The sequence below is a fragment of the Hipposideros armiger genome, unplaced genomic scaffold (genome assembly GCF_001890085.2).
Source record: "Hipposideros armiger isolate ML-2016 unplaced genomic scaffold, ASM189008v1 scaffold_74, whole genome shotgun sequence".
Lineage (NCBI taxonomy): Eukaryota > Metazoa > Chordata > Mammalia > Chiroptera > Hipposideridae > Hipposideros > Hipposideros armiger.
In genome coordinates this window covers 4,594,614-4,612,223 of record NW_017731424.1, presented here as the reverse complement: position 1 = coordinate 4,612,223, position 17,610 = coordinate 4,594,614, and the positions used below count along the sequence as shown (strand labels likewise).

Sequence of the window (17,610 nt, the reverse complement as noted above, 5' to 3'; positions counted from 1 at the left end):
CCTAACAGGGTGGCTGTGGCTATTTGGGGACGTGGCTAAAGGGGAAAGTAGTGCTGGCGAATCATTTTCTTTAGGTTTAATTAGATACATGTATGAGCTCTGAAGTCACGTCTCTGTCAAATGAAGTAACTGGTCTATCCTGGTACAGAAATAAATGGTTTCTAGGGACATTCCTACTGCCACCCTGCCCCCTCCCGTCGTGCAGGCCAGAGATTGTGTGGCGTGTGGTGATGGAAGTGTGTGGGGAGTGGAGAAATATGCCCAGGGGAAAACTGCGTTAATATTAACAACAATAATAATAAATTAATAATTCTATGCTGTCCATAGGAAATATTACAAAATCATTGTCACGTGAAAAAGTGATCAGAGTCACAGCCAAAACACATATGGGGCAACGCATTTCAGAGGTGACAGTGTATTTGGCAGTGAGTAACAACATCATGATATTTTTCTGGGTTTTGTGAGTTTGTAGTATTCGTCCACTTTTTTAAATTTGTAATTTGTGGTAGTTTCTATTTTTCAACCTAAATAAATAATTATTTTCGTGCCTCATGTTGTAGTCATCATTTTGAATTCTTTTTTCTTAAAGAGGATCCCCCAGATTGTACACATGTCAGATCCCATACCACCTGGACAATTCCCGCCCAGGTGGTAGGCCCAGGTCCCAGCCCTCCCTGGCCCTCTGGAGCACACAGCTGACTCACAATGTGAGGGGGCACACCTGAGCCATGCCAGCAGGACCCCTGAACAACACCTACAGGACACGCTGCCTCGGCCGACCGGGACTCTCAGTCACTGACCAGTCACCCCAGCCAGCGTGGGAGGGATCTGTGTAAGAAGAACCAAGGGGCCCTGAAGGCCCTGCCTGGCAGTCGTCCCTTCCCCGACCAGTCTGCAGCTGCCCCAGACCTGTCTCCAGTGGTCCCAGCATCAGATCCGGATGCTCTGCCCCTGTGCCCGGCTCTACCCCTTATCCCTTCTCCACACAGAGCTGCCCACCCTGTCCCACCTTGGCTGGCCGAGCAACTCGGATTCACAAACTCAGAGAGCCAGGGATAGAGGGGAAGGCCAAGCTGACTCCAACCCCAGGATGTTCCTAGGGGGGCCAAGGAGGCTGAGAAAGGCTCAAGCCTCCTTGTGACCGCCAGAATGAGTTCCGAGCCAGACCTGGCCTCAATCCCGATTCTGCCCCTTACAGCTGTGTTAGATCAAGGAGTGGCCTTCTCTGTGTGAGCCTGACTCCCGTTCTGCAATGCGGAGGTAACACCACCTACTTCCGGGTGGTTGGGAGTCCTAAGTGAGAGGATACAGAGAAAGCACTAAAACTCGTGCCCGTCTGCAGGCCAGGTGCGGGTTGTCATCTCCCAGCTCTCAGCCTGAGCTCCACCTCCCAGGTGCATTCCAGCACCTCCAAGCGGCTCCTCCCACACTTCCGAAACTTCCAAGAGTCCCACTTCTACATTCTAATTCAGGCAGGTCTGGCCTGTTGTCAGCGTCTTCCCGTGACTCACAACTGCCACTTGGGGTGCATGGACCTACTGCAGGATCTCCATGGCCTCCCCAGTTTCTACCTGACCACAACTCCCTCTATCACATGGCTGTGGGTCCCCACCTCTCTCCCCGGACTGCTTCATGCACACTCTCCATTCCTGCAAACCTCTCCAAACACACTACGCCCCACCCCACCACCTTGCACTCACACACCTACTTTTCTTCCTGCCTAGAATATCACTAAGAAGACTAGTACTCATTTATTGAGCATCTGCCATGTGTTAAGCACAATGCTAGGCAATGAATAAACATTGTCTCTAATTATTCCCACAAGCCTGCATGGTGGTCTTATCCCCAGTCTACAAAAAGATGGAAAAACGGAGGCTCAGAGAAGGAAGGCAGGGAGGTTAAAGCACGTTGCTCTGAGCCTCAGGGCCTCAGAGCTGGCGAGTGGCAGAGGCAGGAAACTAACCCCATCTGCCTGGCTCCAAGCTGGAGCTCTTCACTCTGCATCAGTGGCCTCCCTTCCAGGTCCCAGCCCTTTCACCCAGCCTCCAGCCCCCTGCAGCCCATGCAGTTGTGGGAACAGCTTCCCACTTCCGGGCATGAGAACTCGGGGCCAGGATTCAGGATTAACAACCCAACCTTCGCTTCCAGCTAGAACAATCACGCAATCCAATTTCTCACCAGAGTTGATAAGTAGAGCTAATTTGGAAAACAGAACGCAGTGTATTTGAGGGAAAAGAAATAAATCCTCCTTTATTCAGAGGGAACAGCATGTTCCCAAAATTCAAATCAGCTACAAAAGCAGATTGATCAAATCACTGGCATTTTAATGCACTGTCCTATATTCAGGACCTGCTAGATAATTCGCAGTGCCCGGTGCAAAATGAAAATGTGGGGGCCCCTTGTGCCAAAATTATTTAAGAATTCCAAGATGGTCACAGCAGGAGCACGGAGCCCTGTGGGACTGCACACAGGTGGCATACCTGCGACACCAGCCCTGCCTGTATTCCAAATTCATTTGATTCAAAACCCAAAGTGCAAGTGAAGTGTGAAAAGCAGCACACCTGCTCAGGAGCTGATGGAGATGCTGCCGTAAGCTGGTCGAGCCCAGGGGCTGACAGCACCCCGCGAGCAGGGAGGCAGCCACCACCCGCCTTCTGTGATCTAGGATGCAGGGCACAGCTCACACCACCTCCAGCAAGCCCCTTGTGCTGAAGATTCTTCAGCTTTAAAATGAGGGGCCTCAACCAACCGGGTGGCTTCCTGGTCTCTCTTGGCGCTCACAGAGAGAGGGGAGAAGTTACTTGTAGGTTTTCACCTAATTTCTTCAATTTTCAATGCCAACAAAAGTGTTGGTATTTTAATAACTATAAATCATAGCATAGCCCAGTTCCAGCAGCTGGCAGGATTCAGGGGAAAGGACGAAATGTGAAGAAAGAAACTCAGCCACAAAGGCCGCTGGATTCGGCCAGTGTCTGCTGGCCAAGGGACGGCGTGCGGCAGGTCAGTCAGGGACAGGTCACCATCCCACACTTTCCTGCTTTTCCCTAATGCTTCCAGTCCAGCCCTTCTCACCCTTCTGCTGTGTGGCCTGGGCAAAAGTGACAAAAGAAATAAAGTTCTTTCATAGGGCATGAGATGCACTGTACAGAGGTTGAAAATGAAGGCCAATGGAAAGCATCTTCCCATTTTCACTTGAAGGGGCCAGGAGATCCCATCCTGACCACAAACGACCCAGAGAAATACCCCTAAGATGCCAGCTTGGAGCCACCACTTCTCTAGACTCCAAGCCCCGCCCAAAAGCCCTAGGAAACATCCCTGCAGACACACAGCCAGCCAGGCTCCTACCGGCTCAGAAGCTGTATGTCAAGAAGCAACCACAGCAGACCCCTAGTGGGGTGTCATGAAAATTTTAAGTAGTCTTTGGGAATGGTTCAGTTGCTTAAGGGGTCTGGACATACTCCTCAAACTGTCATCAGCTACCCTCCCACAGCCCCAATACCCCAAGCAGGAATCCCAACCCCAATCTTCAAGTACCAGCCTAGACTCAGGCCCGGAATCCAGGGACACCCCAGCAGTTATTGCTATGGGGGTGTAGCTGGAGGCTGTCCTCTTCTTCATCTTTTGATGATCCAAGGGTCATGTCTGAAGATTTCTTTGTCCCTGGCATGGCTAGATTAAAAGTAAATACAAAGAGGGCTACTTGCTGGGTAAATAAAGCCAGGTCCAAATCCAGAGGGGACCCCAGGAGGAAATTACCCTCCAGGCACATCAGCTGCACGCACACAGGGGCCTGCCCTCACCCGCTCTGTTCTGCTCTGTTCCACTCGCAGTCCAGTCCGGCACCTTTATAGAGGGGCAGGGGTGGGGAGGGTGGGAGTGACTGCAGCCAGAGCTCGGCCGAGAGCTCCCCTCCTTCTCCAACACTGCATGCCCTGAGCCACTTCTGATGGGGTGGGGGTGCATTAACAGGGAGACGAAGCAAAGAGCCTGAGATGGCTGCAGGCCAAGACCCTGGCAGGCCAAGACCACTGATACAGAGAGCCTGCAACGGCCCGTCACTGGGATGGCAGGAAAAGAAGACCTGGAATACTGAGCTTCAGGCTGGATGACAGGTCCCCACCACGCTGCCAGCCACCTCAGGACTTTTGATGTCAGAACTGGACCTCAGGCTCCACAACTCTGGCTGAGTGGGACATCTGTCCCAGGTGTGTAGGCACATGGAGACCAGACCAGGAGGCAGGTGGTTAACTAACCTGACACCGTGTGGCTGGGAGAAGTGCTGGTCCGCATTCAGGGAGCGCAGGGGATGATTTTTCACTAAGAAAAGCTCTCTTTGTGAGGCTGCATGACGAATTTGAGAATTACTGTGAGAAGCATGGGAGGAGAAGGCCAGACCAGCTGGGGGAGGGGTAGTCGAGCTGCATTTAAGGGAGCCAAAGAGGCAGAGAAACATAGCTTCATCCTCATCCAGTGAACTTGGACAACTTCCTCCCTAAGCATCAGGAGAGAAATCAATTTCAACAGGTTCCTGATGGGTAATGAGGCCTGAAGCGCAGAGGGGATAGGGCCTCCTGTTTGCAAGAGTGTTTGCCTGGGGAGGAAAAAAAAAAGCATAACTCAGCGATTGCGGCAAAGATGTCCCACAAGACTCATTTTCTCCATGTTTTCAGTTTGAGTGACTGCATTCTGTCTGTCCCACTCCATTACATTCCAAAGAAACCTGTCGGCGAAGGCTCCAACCCAGAGGCTGGTCCAGCGCTGGTCCGGAGCGTGGAGGCAGCAGAAACAGAAGCTAGATTTGCACATTCCAGGAAACCAGACCCCTATTCTAATCGGTGCTGCAGCAGCAAATTCCAGGCCCCTGGGGACCCGGGCACAGAGAGGCCCGTGCGTTCCTGTAGAGGAAATGCACAGGAAAGAGAGCGGCATCCCTGGGCTGTGGCCAAAGCAGCAGATCTAAAATAAACCTGAAGATCCTCTGCAAATCTAAGGAAGAAGGTGCCAGACAGAAAAGACACAGCTTTGGTGTCAAGCTTCCCACAGCCAAAGCCTCTGCAACCTATTCTTGGTAAAATAAACTGAATTCCCAAGTAGCAACGGGTGTTATTTTTGAAGGTTCAACATTGAATGGAACTACTATCCTCTCTGTCTTTTGCATGGAAATAGAGAAAGAAAATTCAGGCGAGTTACGTGTGACCTATTTCTTTCCTCATAAAGAATAAAGGAGGAAGAAGAGGCGGAGCCTGGGAGCCTGGCCTCGGTTTCCAGCCCACAGTGGCACTTCAAACGCTGGCAGCCCTTCTCTTTCCGGTGCAGTCTCCCAGACGCTCAGTGGGAAAAGCTCGCCGGATGCCAGACCTCAGACTGCAGGTTCGTCCCCGTCTCCCTGTGTCCTGAGCGAGTAACTGTTTGTAGGGGCTGGGCCAAGGCTGCAGCAGATGGTGCTGAAAAAGACTGGGCAGGTGACGTGAGAAAGCAGAGACCGACCCAAACAAGTCTAAGACAGTCTCGCCCAATTAGCAACAAGCTTTCGGGGCCACCTGGCCAGTTGGCTGCAAACCCCTAGATGGGCTACAGTCACAGGCAAGGCCCAGTTCTACTGGTAAAAGGTGCCTTTTCCAAATCGCGTGTTTATGTTTAAAGGCGCGTCACTGGTAATCACTTTTCAGTCTCATTGGTCAAAAGTAAAAAATAAAAGTCCCCGCTTGCACAGCCATTGTGAATGCTTGGGTTTGGTCAGTATTGTCAATTTGACAGTCTTTGCTGACCTATTTTATGTATTAGAAAAAAAGTTTCCAATCAATTCCACCACACGGTTTTTTTGTTTTTTGGTTTTTTTTCCAGAAGTCTCCTGAATGCCCGACATGTGTCTATTATTATCTTTAGGGAAACGGCTGACTGCTCAGTTCACAAAAACACTATTAACTTTCCTTTCGATAAGCATCTGGCTCCGGTCTTGACCTTCCCAGATTTCTCAGCTGGGTTTTCTTCCTGCTCCGACCGCTCCTGGTTGTTATGTCTGGAGTGGCCACGGCAGTTCAGGCGCCCAAATCCTCCCGCCAAAGGGGTGGGGGTGGGGGGGCGAAGGTTCAGTTTATGAAGGGGTCTGTCATCAGCCACCCTCCCACAGGCCCCTGGTGGAGGAAGGATGCCCTGGGGCTTGGGGGAAAGGAGGCTGGAGGGTAGAGGGAGGTACATGAGGTGACAGCGAAGCCAGGAAGGGGACAGTTCTTCCCGAGAGGTCCCCTGCATCCATCTGCTGATGGGCACTACATCTTAGATACAAGAAGGAGAATGAGGGACACGTGTGAAACTGAGGCCGAAGCCAGAACGAATCTGGCTCAAGTCAGAAGTGAAAAGTGGCGCTGAGATCCAAGACAAGCCGCTTCCCCTCTCTGGGCCTCAGTCACCTCATCAGTAAGACGAGGGTAGACTAGACCATTTCCGACATCCTTTCCAGCTCCCTGAAATGTTCTAGATTCTCAGAACTCTGAAAAGTGTATTTCCTGACCTTTTCCTTTGCGTGTGTGGTTCCCATCCATATAGAATATCCCTATGTTCAAAGCCGGCTTCCTGTGTCATGTCCCCCAGTTTCTTCCGATAGAACAAGTCAGTGCCGCCTCCGTGGTTTAGGCTTTCAAAGTGACTTTTGTGGCTGGGGTTAGGATTCCCCATCAGGGAGGGAAGAAAAAAATCAAGTCTGGTCTTCCTAGATCACACAAAAGAATGTTATTCAGTCACAAAATGGAATGAGGCACTGACACCTGCCCCAGCATGGAAGAACCTTGAAAACATGATGCTGAGTGAAAGCAGCCAGACACAAAGGACCACGTATTGTTTGATTCCACGTCTATGAAATGTCCAGAGTAGGGAAATCTATCGAGACAGAAAGCAGGTTCATGGTTGCCTAGAGCTGGGCATGGGGTGGCTGCTCACGGGTACTGGGTTTCTTTTTGGGGTGATGAAATGTTCTACAATTAGATCGTGGTAGTTAGATAACTAGATAGTTGCACAACTCTTTGAATATATAAAAACTCTGAAATGTACACTTTAAAAGGGTAAATTTTATGGTATGTGAACTATATCCCAATAAAAATGCAATAAAAAGAGAAAAAATTAATGTCACTTGTTTCTTTTTACTTTTTTAATGTGGCTACTAGACAACCGGATTTTTTTTTTAAGGTTTTATTGGGGAATTGGGGGAAGGGGAACAGACAAGTTGCTGTCCTTTTGTTCTTCAGTCTAATTGTGGAGGACATCGCTTCACTGGCCCATGTTGGTATTGTGATCATTGCGCTCTTCCCGGGTAAGGCAGATCAGTCGCTGGCCACTGGACGGCCACTCACGGCGGCTCTTGGCAGTTCATGCCAGCTGTCGGCTGCCGGCTGCTCACGGTAGCTTACTGCAGCCCATTGCAGCTCCACTGCAGCCTACGCCGTCGCCGGCGACTCACGGCAGCCCAGCTCCAGGTCAAGCTGTTGTTGACCATCTTAGCTGTAGAGGGCGCAGAGTCACTGGCCCTCGTGTGGGATCCAAACCAGAGGCCTGCTGCTCAGAGCTGGCGTCCCAAGCCAACTTTTAACTAACGCGCCACTCGGCCGGCCCTAAACAACTGGATTTTATGTATGTGACTCATGTTATATTTCTATGAGTACAAAAAATTTGAAAAAATATACTCTTCAGTTTTCAAAACAAACAAAAACCGTCTGGCCTTCTCCCGTATCCCAGACAGAGCTGGCATCCGGAGGCAGGGAGCTCTGGGCTGGGCGTCCAGGAACTCAGGTTCTCTGTCACAGCCTGGCTGGTGACCTCGGGCCTTCACGTCCCCTCACTGGTCCCTGCTTCTCAGTCAGAAAGTCTGTGATCACAACTCCATCCCCAGGTAAAACCAAAATTTACAAGTGCTTCTTCTAATCCTAAGTGTTGCTTATCTCCTAAAAACGATCAACCTGAGAATAAAAGTAACTTAAAGACAGGCCAGGTTAATTATCGACCAAGCAGAATGACTGGTTTGGTGCCATTCCATTTATCCTGAAGGATTTCTTTTGGGGGAATTCCTTTTTGGTGATCCTGCTTTCAGTGTGTTAAGAGGGTGATAATTCTATAGCTGATAGCGACGAATATGGGTATAACCCTTGCGGAAAATAATGTGGCAATATACCCCAAGGACCATAAAAAAAATCTATGTCCTTTCCTCCAGCCATTGCACTTAGTATGCATCTCAATGGAATAACCCTAGATGCAGAAATCACCACAGACACGAAAATGTTCGTTTCAGTATTATTTACACTAGTGACCACAGCCCAGGTGGACGCAAAGATGGGAAGAGTTAAACATACGGTGGTGTAGTGCTCGGGACAGAAATAATGAAGCTGCTCGAACAATGGTGGAATCGTGGAACTTTTTCTTCATTTCTTTATTTTTGATGTGATTAGACTATAACTATAAAAAACTGATATAGTACAATATGTCATCAAATGTATGAGTGCATTGCCTATATTGTCTAAACAGAATGGTTACAGAAATGAAAAGGGCATCTTTATACTAAGAGTGGAAAAACTTGGTATACTCCTCCCAGAAAAAATCTAACCACAGCTCGAAAGACATTGAAACATGTCGGCCCTGATTTATCTGGCGTGTCCACCATGACATTTATACTGATTTCTTTCCTCTTCAGCAAGAGCCCTGTAATTATGGCTCAGGGACATTAATATGTGCTTAGAACTCCTGAGAGGAGAAATCAGTCATTATATGGATAGATTTCAGGTCATCTTCCAACCCAAGGAGATTATTTGGGAGAGGGGGGAGGGGAGTTTTCCTTAGCATCATTTTGTAATGGGAGACTAAGTGAAAGCACCCAGTGTTTCTCAGCCTCATGGGAAAATCATGTGGGTGGACCCTGGCCTCTCCCAAACACCCACCTGTTCCAGCAGGAGGGTGTGGCTGAAATGGGAAGGGCTCTGGGCTCTGCCTTGGGCCTTGGGACACAGTCCACGATGGACCTCCGCTGATGAGCTGGGCAGCTTGGGAGAGTCGTGTTACCATTGGGTGCCTCAATCTGTGAAGTGCACGGTTGGCCTGCACAACCTGCAAGGACCTTCACACTCAGGTTTCATGCTCCTAGGTTCTCTACAAGCCCAATGGTGGCTTTGGCCAGCCACTCGTGTCTCTGCAGGGAAGGAGGTAACCCTGTCCACAAGTTCCCAGATAACATGAAAATGAGGAAGTTGATGGGGTCAGAGATGAGCTATGAAAGGTGAGAGGCAGTGATAGCTCTCAGAAGACAAAGGATTACACGGCTGGCCAGTGAAGGAATCCCAAGGGAACAGGCTGTGGATGAGAGCATTACTGAACCCCCATACGGACAGGTATCAGTGCACGTGGGTCCTTTCTAGATGTTCTCAAATTCTTGCCCTTCCCCCCGTACTTTCTATTCTGGTATCAGACTTGACCTACTGGGTTTTTCCCAGTGAGAACTGAACCATACTGGACTACGTTTTTTCAGAGCCAGAAATGTCAAACTGGTGGAGAATGTCAAGCTAGGATCTAAGGAACCTCAACTCAGGCATTTCTTGACCAGCAAATGTTCAATAGAAACTCACCTGCGACATTCAGAATGTAGGCAACAGGCTCCCAGTAAGAAGCATGTGCTCCACGTGATGTAGGCACAAGAGGCTGCGTGTGCTCTGTATAATAATTGGGGTACTGGTGTTTTGAACCAAAATGTCTGCCCTGGGAGATGATGGTAGTAAACTCTGCCTGTGGCTTCCCTGAAACAGAAGGTCAGTGCTTGAGGACAATTCCGTCACCTTGGCCAAGAGGTACAAGGTCTCAGTAGGATAAGGGAACACGCCCAGTGGAGACCCAGGTCCTGATACCCAGGAAGCATACTACTGTTCCATCCTCTGGCTCCACTGTTCGGTGCTGGTTCAGCCAGTCCTGGAAGAGTCTGGAATTGCCAATTAGAGATCCTAGTTCCTTGTAACTGCAATGCTCCAGCACTCTGGTTGACAAAGGACCTACACACCCATTATCTCCTCTGACCTTCGCAGTGTCCTTCTGAGGTCTTCTGGGCAGCAGCATTATGCCCATGTTGCAGATGAGGAAACTGAGGCCGGAGGGAGCTCGTAACTTATCCAAAAGGCCCAAGGGACACTAGGACCCAGGTTCCCAAACACTAGGAGTTGTAAAGGAGACAGCAGTTCAGGGCTTCCTACTAGACCCTGGAGACCTCAACACTCCCTTTCAGGAACTGATAGACTACGCACTATGTCACTGGATATAGTGGACCTGAATAGTAGTGTCAATTCTCTGGACCTAACTGGTGTTTACAGAACACTCCACCCAACAACAGCAGAATATTCTGCTGATCACGTGGCACATTCACCAAGAAAGACCGCATTCTCAACCAGAAAACACACCCTAACAAATTTCAAAGAACAGAAACCGTACAAAGTATGTTCTCAGACCACAATGGGACTGAGCTAGAAATCAGTCACAGAAGGATAGCAGGGGACCCCCAAATATTTTGAGACAAAACACGCCTCTACATAACACTTGAGTCCAAGAAGTTTCAAGAATAGTTTGGGAGTGAGACAGACTTGGGTGCAATCCTGGCTCTGCCTTTTCCTACTTGGTAGCCTTGGACAATTAATTCCCTTCCTGGAGGTCATTTATTTCCTCAGCTGGGAAATGACCTCCGTGAGTGGTGATGAGGAAAGAACAAGGCAGGCCCATAACACAATTAGCACAGTGCCCACCTCCCAGAGAGCAGCCAGGGGTGGCAGCTCTTCAGGTCATTGCTCTGTCCAGGGCGGTCCTGGAGAAGGCTGTCCCCTGCCCCTTTCCCCAGGCAAGCTCACTCTGTGCCAGAGAAAGGCAGATGCGACTGCTGAATGCTAAGCCCTCTCTCCTCTGTATCCAGTTGGCAGCTATCTGCCTGGGCAACCTCAACTGGTAGACGTCTCCGTGTCCATCCATCCCCACCAAGCGGTAACTGCCACTTGGAATACTGGCACCAAAGAGAGGGCTCTCCTAGTGACAGGGTGCCAGATGACTCAACGGCTGGATGACCCACTAAAATCTCTCCCGAGAATACGTGAAAGGGAGCTCTGGTGCAAATCTCACTAAATTCTGAAAAAACAAGAGCTCATCACACAGGCTGGCCTGCCATCTTCTTCTCAAGATCTGATTGCACAACTAATGAAAAAGCTGTTTCCCGAGGCTTGAAAATATTGCACAAGTCTCTGACTCATTAAGACAGGGCTTATTCAAATTTGAAAATCATCAGAAACTCCAGCCACAACAATGTGTCCTCCGAGACCATCATGATTGCCTCCTGGTGAGGGACCAGCTGCTGTCACACACTATGTGGAGAACTGTTTTCATGAAATATGCTTATTTGACAATTCATCTTAGGAATCTAAAATAATAGGCTATCTGTGGATTCCCACACTATTTTTTCCCCAAAGATATGACAAATCTTTCCTTGTGAGAAATTCCCAGAGCATGGAAACCAAACCAAGCATCATTCAAGAAGGCCTCAGGGCTTCCACACACTGCTCTCTCCTGAGGGTCACAAACTCCAGAAAGGGTTAACGAGATGACATTTGTAAAATCCTGGGCCCGGAGGTCTTCATTCAAGAGAAGTCACACACTTCTCAGATGATACAGGAAACCGCTGGGGATTTCAGAGGGTGGCAGGCAAGGCTGTTTCAGGGTCCCTCTGCCCAGAGGATCTTTTCTAACATATTTATTGGCAAATCCCAAGTCAGCCTCCAGGACACACCTCCTGCATCATCTTCCTTCTCTAACCTGCCGCCCCCACGCCCCCAACCTTATCCCCAGGGAGACAAGATCACCACAGCACTTCCTCCACTGAGCTGACTCCTTTTTGGAAATCTCGATGATGAGGAAGAAGAGGATGATGATGGTATTATAGCTATATTGATTGAGTTCCAGTAATGCATCCGGCACAGTTCTTAGCACGACATATAATTAGGTGCTTCTTTCCCCCAACAACCCTATAAAGTACGTATGTATGTACTATCACTTCTATTATTTTACTGATGAGGAAACTAAGACTTGGAGAGATTAAATCATGTGGTAAAAAAAAAGTGATCTGACTCTTTAAGCCAGGCGTTATGTGGCCTACTACGACCTCCTTGAGATCATGAGCCACCAAGCCTTACTCACCTCTGACTCCCTATTTCTGTACACTTCTGAGTACATCGTAGGCGTTCAATAAATGCTCTAAATGAACTTAGAAACGGATCCCATGTCACTGATTCCAAAAACTGAACTCTGTGCCCTTCTGGAAGCCAAAGACGTGCCTCTTTACCGCCACTCATTTCTGCCCTTGGGCATGTTGTATTAGCTGGTGTCTGTCAGTAGTTCTAGACACACGTCACCCAGCAGCACGGAGTCACATCAGCTTTTCTGTCACTTCAGGGAGCCTTTGGGAAAAGCAAATGGAATGGCTATGCTTCACAGTTTTTGTTTGATATTAATTTTCTTTCTTTTTTTAATAGCAGAGAAGGTGGGGAAGAAAACGTGGAATGTCAAGAGAGATCTCACCCCAAGGACCCCTGCAGCCCTGCCTGTAATGAGAGGCACCAGGCTCACTGGAGCTCATGTCTTAGGAGTGGGCACGTCACCACTGTGGTCATCCAGGGATGCTCAACAGTCAGTACAAAGCTGAAATACCATTAACCAGGCCCAAGACGGGCCACACGCATTCAATGCCAACCTCAGCTTTAACCATCAATAATTTAAGAAAAAGAAAGGACTCTTAAAGAAGCCTGCCTGGTCTTCAAAATAGGGATGAGGTGACCACAACTCCTCAGAGGCTGGTCTTCTGACAAGAATCACAGACCAGACCAGCTAGAAGGGACCTCCGAGATCATCTGGTCCAATCTTCTCACTTCTGAAGCCCTGAGAAGTCGGGGGCCGGGGCCAGAGACAGTCACCAGCCCACCAGCCCCTCCACTCCAGCTGGCCTCCCAAGGAGCCCTCAACCCCTGCCAAGCTTGATTTCTTCTTCAAATGAAGCCTGACCAGAGCTATTTATTCACTTAAAATATAAGCTCATGGAAAGTCTGACTTCTCAATCCAAGGCACGAAACTGAGTCCAGGATCACACAAGTCCAAATGGACTCAGAATCCAGCCCCACAGTCCCGAGGCTGCTGGGCGTCTGACCACAGTTAGCTCATGGTCCGCACCATAATCGCTTACTGAAGGTAGTTATTTTAAGTTCTAATGCAACCTATTTACAGAACTTTGGATGGAATGAAGTTACTCAAACATTGGCTTTCACTGTTAACTTACTAATTCTATAAAACCTTCATATTTTAATTCTTTAGCAAAACCAACATAGAATAAAAGAAGATAACCAATCCAAGTGAGCAAAGCCTTATAAACTGCTCAAAAAGCATCCTAGCCAGTGGTTCTCCACCAGGAATGCACGGCTGGCCTCCACGTTTAGAGACTTCCCTCCTTGGGCCTGGGGGAGACGAGGACCGGGCATCCCCGAGCTTGGAGACCTCCAGGCTCATCTGGACGGCTGTTTGAGGTCGGGTAGGCTTTCCTGGAGTGTGTGTACTAGGAGGAGAAGGGGACTAGACTTCTGATGTTTAAGGAGTCTTTTTCAGGCCAATTTCCTGGCTTCTTGCCCATTTTTCAGCAGAAATCTTCAGTGCTACACATCCTGGCTAGTCTTTTGCAACATGTGGGAATTCTCTCCACAAGAGCAGTCTGGAGCCTGGGGCTCTGGTTTGGAACCATCTTTACTCCAGCCCCGTGTTCTTTTGCTTTTCTTCAGCAAGAGCTGCACTGATGGTAACTGGAGGCAACCATGTCCTCTGACTCCCTTGCCTGTGCAGTGAGAGCTGTGAAGTATCCTAAGTTTCATCTCAAGGCCACGGTCACCTGTTGATCCCAGCTATTAGCTGTGGCTTAGCTGGGGTTGGCTTAGAACCTCAGTTTCTCTGTCCACAGCACAGCATGGTGATTAGGAATAGGCTCTGGGCCAGATGCATGGGTTCAAATCCTGCACAAGGCGTTCTGGCCTCTGTCTCCCAGCTTTAATACCGGGAGGACTGCCACACCCCCTCAAGGTGGCGAGGAGGGTCAATGGGGTTCAGAGATGCATGGCACAGAATAGGCACTAAACATGGTAGTCCTTGTTAACATACTATTATTCATTGCAATTCCTTTCTCTTTTGTACTCTCTTGACCAGTAGAGAGCTTTGGCTTTACACTAATCCAAACTGCTAACAGTGGAAGATGACAGACCTTTGTTCTCTCATATAATCAGACGCTATTCCATCCAAACCCTGACAGCAGCATGGATTTCTAAATTCAATGATTTGCCTTCATTTCCAGAACCATGATTAGCGATGTTCCCTAAAGTTGTTGTTCAACAGCTTACAAATGAAAGTGCTCTTTTTTTGAAGAGCAACCCATTCCACCATCCAAACACCCACCATACTTCCAAAACGCTGCTCGCCAGCCCAGGGACTTCTCATCTGACGGCACTTGCTACCAGCCTCACTCTCTGCTGCAGACAAACCCTCCTTAGAATCTTGGCCATCGTGGGTCCACTCCTGTCCCAGGGGCTCCTTCCCCACATCCTCGCATGGCTTGCCCCAACTTCAGGCCTCTGGTCCAATGGCACCTCCTCCAAAAGGCTAAGATGACACTCCTGCCAAACCTTTGAGCCAGCGCAAGCAGCCAGTTCACCTCAGTTAACAATGGTGTCAAGTGACCTGCTCACGGGCAGAGCTGGGACTGAATGAAGTCTTGGCTCCCAGACTCCTGTCCTCAGGGGCACCTCCCAGGGGTCAAGGGCAGAGCATTAGATGAGGGGAGAGGCGGGTGGCAAAAGTAAAGCCTTCCATAAGGAAAGACTGAATGGCTGTGTTTCTAAAGCATCTCTTGTTCATTCGTTCATTCGTTCATCATCCACTTACATATCTCTCAGGTGCCTCCTATGGGCCAGGCAGACAAACACACAGAGTACCAGACACTCTGCAGAGCTCATCAAATAACTGCAGAAAGAAAGAGGGAATGACAAAACGGGGCTACACCCTCACTGTCTCTCCCTCCTTTCAAGGCCACCACACTCATCTTTCTGTGGTTGTCCCCTTGCCTGCTCTCCTGGGAGCCTGCTGCAGGTCTGACGGCTAATGGGAGAGGACCCGTTTCTCTCCACACAACGACTGCTAATGACTGCCAACTCCAAAGCTTGCTAAGGGACTCCACCTCACTGGCAATAAATTAGGTGCCCAAATGGTGCCAGTTACTCAGGACCCCATGCAAAGAGACCACAAACAGTAACAGCTGGCTTGTGTTGGACAAAAATATGCAATATGCTTTTTTAAGGTCATGACCTCACACCTAGACTACTGCAGTAGCCCTAACTCCGTACCCTGGTGCACCCCACCGCTAGGCGAGTCCTCTGTGAGGCTTTCTGTGAGCTGCTCTGGTTAGAGAATACCTGAGCTGTGTACACAGCACAGCCCCTCCTCTACGGCACTGGGACTCTGTGCCACCAGCCTGGGTCACTCCTGCTGCACTTCCCAAATGTCCCCAAAAGCACCAATTCATTCACTACCTCCCAAACAAGGCTTAGCTCAGGGTGTTTCCCCACTCCACCTGGGATGCACTTCCCAACCTTCCAGAAACTTCCTTTACCTTGCCTGACCTCTCCTCCACAGCCCTGGGGTTGAGCAAGGGGCTGGCTCTAAGTAAGGCTGTCTGGATTCACATACCTGCTGAGTGGCCTCGGGCAAGTAATTCAGCCTCAGTTCCCCTGTCTGGAAATGAGACCAGAGGTTCCTTCCTTTAGAGGCTGCAAAGGCCAAGTGAGGTCCCCCCCGAGTAACACCCCGGGCACAACGACTGGGGCACAGAGTGGGCACCAACAGGTATGCATTTCCGTGCCCATCCCCAGTCTCCGCAGGTCACTTCTCTCCAGGAAAATTCTCCTCCACCCTCTACCGAGGCTGTTTCCTGAGGGTTTCCAGGCTCCCCGCTCCTGTGTTGGAATGCACACGCTCTTGAGTTCTGCGCGATCTGGCACCGTCCTCTCGGTGTGAACCAAACTGTGTCAGGCCGTAGCTGATCACGCTAAACCATGTTCCTACAAAGGAAATCTAGCCCAGCGCCTCCGCTGGCTCCCCTCTCCCCCTCTCCATGCACTGCCAGTGGGGGAGGCAGCGTGTGGCCTCAGCCAAGGACACTGCCAAGCCCGGCTGTCACCTCCCTATAAGGATGGAGTGGCCGCAGCTGAACTCCGCATTGTTTTTCCACGTGGTCTCTCTGTCTGGTGACCAGGAGCATTCCCTTTGGAAGATCCTGCGAGAGGGAGGGTTTCTCCACCCATGGCCCCATCACCACCACCGTCCCTGGCAGGACCCAGCGCGTTACTACAGAAAAGATGCCTAAGGTGGGAGAAGGGGTACACTTCATCCCTAACCTAACCCCCCCGCCCCTACCGCGTCAGACTGAGTGATCCAAAGCCCCTTTCAGCTTATTCAAAAAGAACCACTTTCATTTTTGTGGGGTTAGCTCAAAACACGGGAAGCCAGGCAGGCAGCGACATCACTGCAACGTCTGCGGTAGAAAGCGGTGCCTGGCCAGGGACATCGTCTGGGGAAACTGGGTGTGGGGTGAGCAACACCGTCTCTTTCAAATAAAAAGTTAAACAAAGCTGTCACGGGCAGGACCCATAATAAAATGAATGCACAGTTGCTTTTAAAGGGGGAGAGGGGTCGGGTACAAAGAAGCAGGAGGGAGGGAAAGCGGCAGACCCATTCCTCAGGCTTGCTCGACACAAGGCACCTTGCCCAGTCCCGAACTTCTCTCCTCCTTTACGACCACATTTCTGTCTTTGTCCCCGGGTCCCTGGTGCTGTGCGGTTCCCAGCAGCGAACCCAGCAGTGGACCCGGCGGCAGGCCAGCAGGCGGGACGCCCCGGCTGCGGGACAGAACGCGCTGGGGACCCGCCGGGCGCGGAACTCACCCCCGCGATGGGCGCAAAGCTGGGTTCAGAGAGAGTCCGCGGAACGCTGCCACCCCAGGAGCCGGTACCCTTCTCCCCCAGCGAGCAGGCGTCCTGAACACCCCCCCCCCTAACGCTTCCCTGGCCCCTGGATGTGCCTGTCCGTCCCGCGGGAGGCAGGTCGGGGCCGGGACGGCGGGACCCGGGAGCTCCCCAGAGCGCGGCGCGAGGGGGGCGGCGGGCGCCACACGCAGGTACCTTGGCCGCAGGCGCCGCGCTGCAGGACGATGACGGGCGGCTGGTGCTGCCTCTCCGAGCGGCGGCTGGCGGCGCGCAGCTGGCACACGTTGGCGTAGGTGTTGGCGTCGCTGCCGCACACCGGCTCGCTGCCGGCGCACACGCAGAGGCCGGCCGCCGCACCGTGGCCGAGGCGGGCACCCCGAACGGCACGACGCACTGCAGCCCCTCGCCGCACGGGCCCTCCAGCAGGCCGCACTCGGCGCCCTCGGGCGCGCCGCACACCTCGCAGCAGCCGCACGCGTCGCGGACGCGGCCGCCCTCGCAGTGAAGCGGCGGCGCGGAGCAGCGCGCCGGCTCGCAGCGCTCG

The 17,610-nt window shown here is 50.9% G+C and overlaps 1 protein-coding gene across 1 annotated transcript in view; it reads right to left on the bottom strand.

The window, feature by feature from the left end:
• Window positions 1–17,610, bottom strand: part of HTRA1 (HtrA serine peptidase 1) — a 78,108-nt gene that overhangs the window by 30,110 nt on the left and 30,388 nt on the right. The window contains 2 exon segments of the mRNA XM_019642917.1: window positions 17,262–17,414; window positions 17,417–17,606. Coding sequence (XP_019498462.1) covers window positions 17,262–17,414; window positions 17,417–17,606 — 343 coding nt within the window.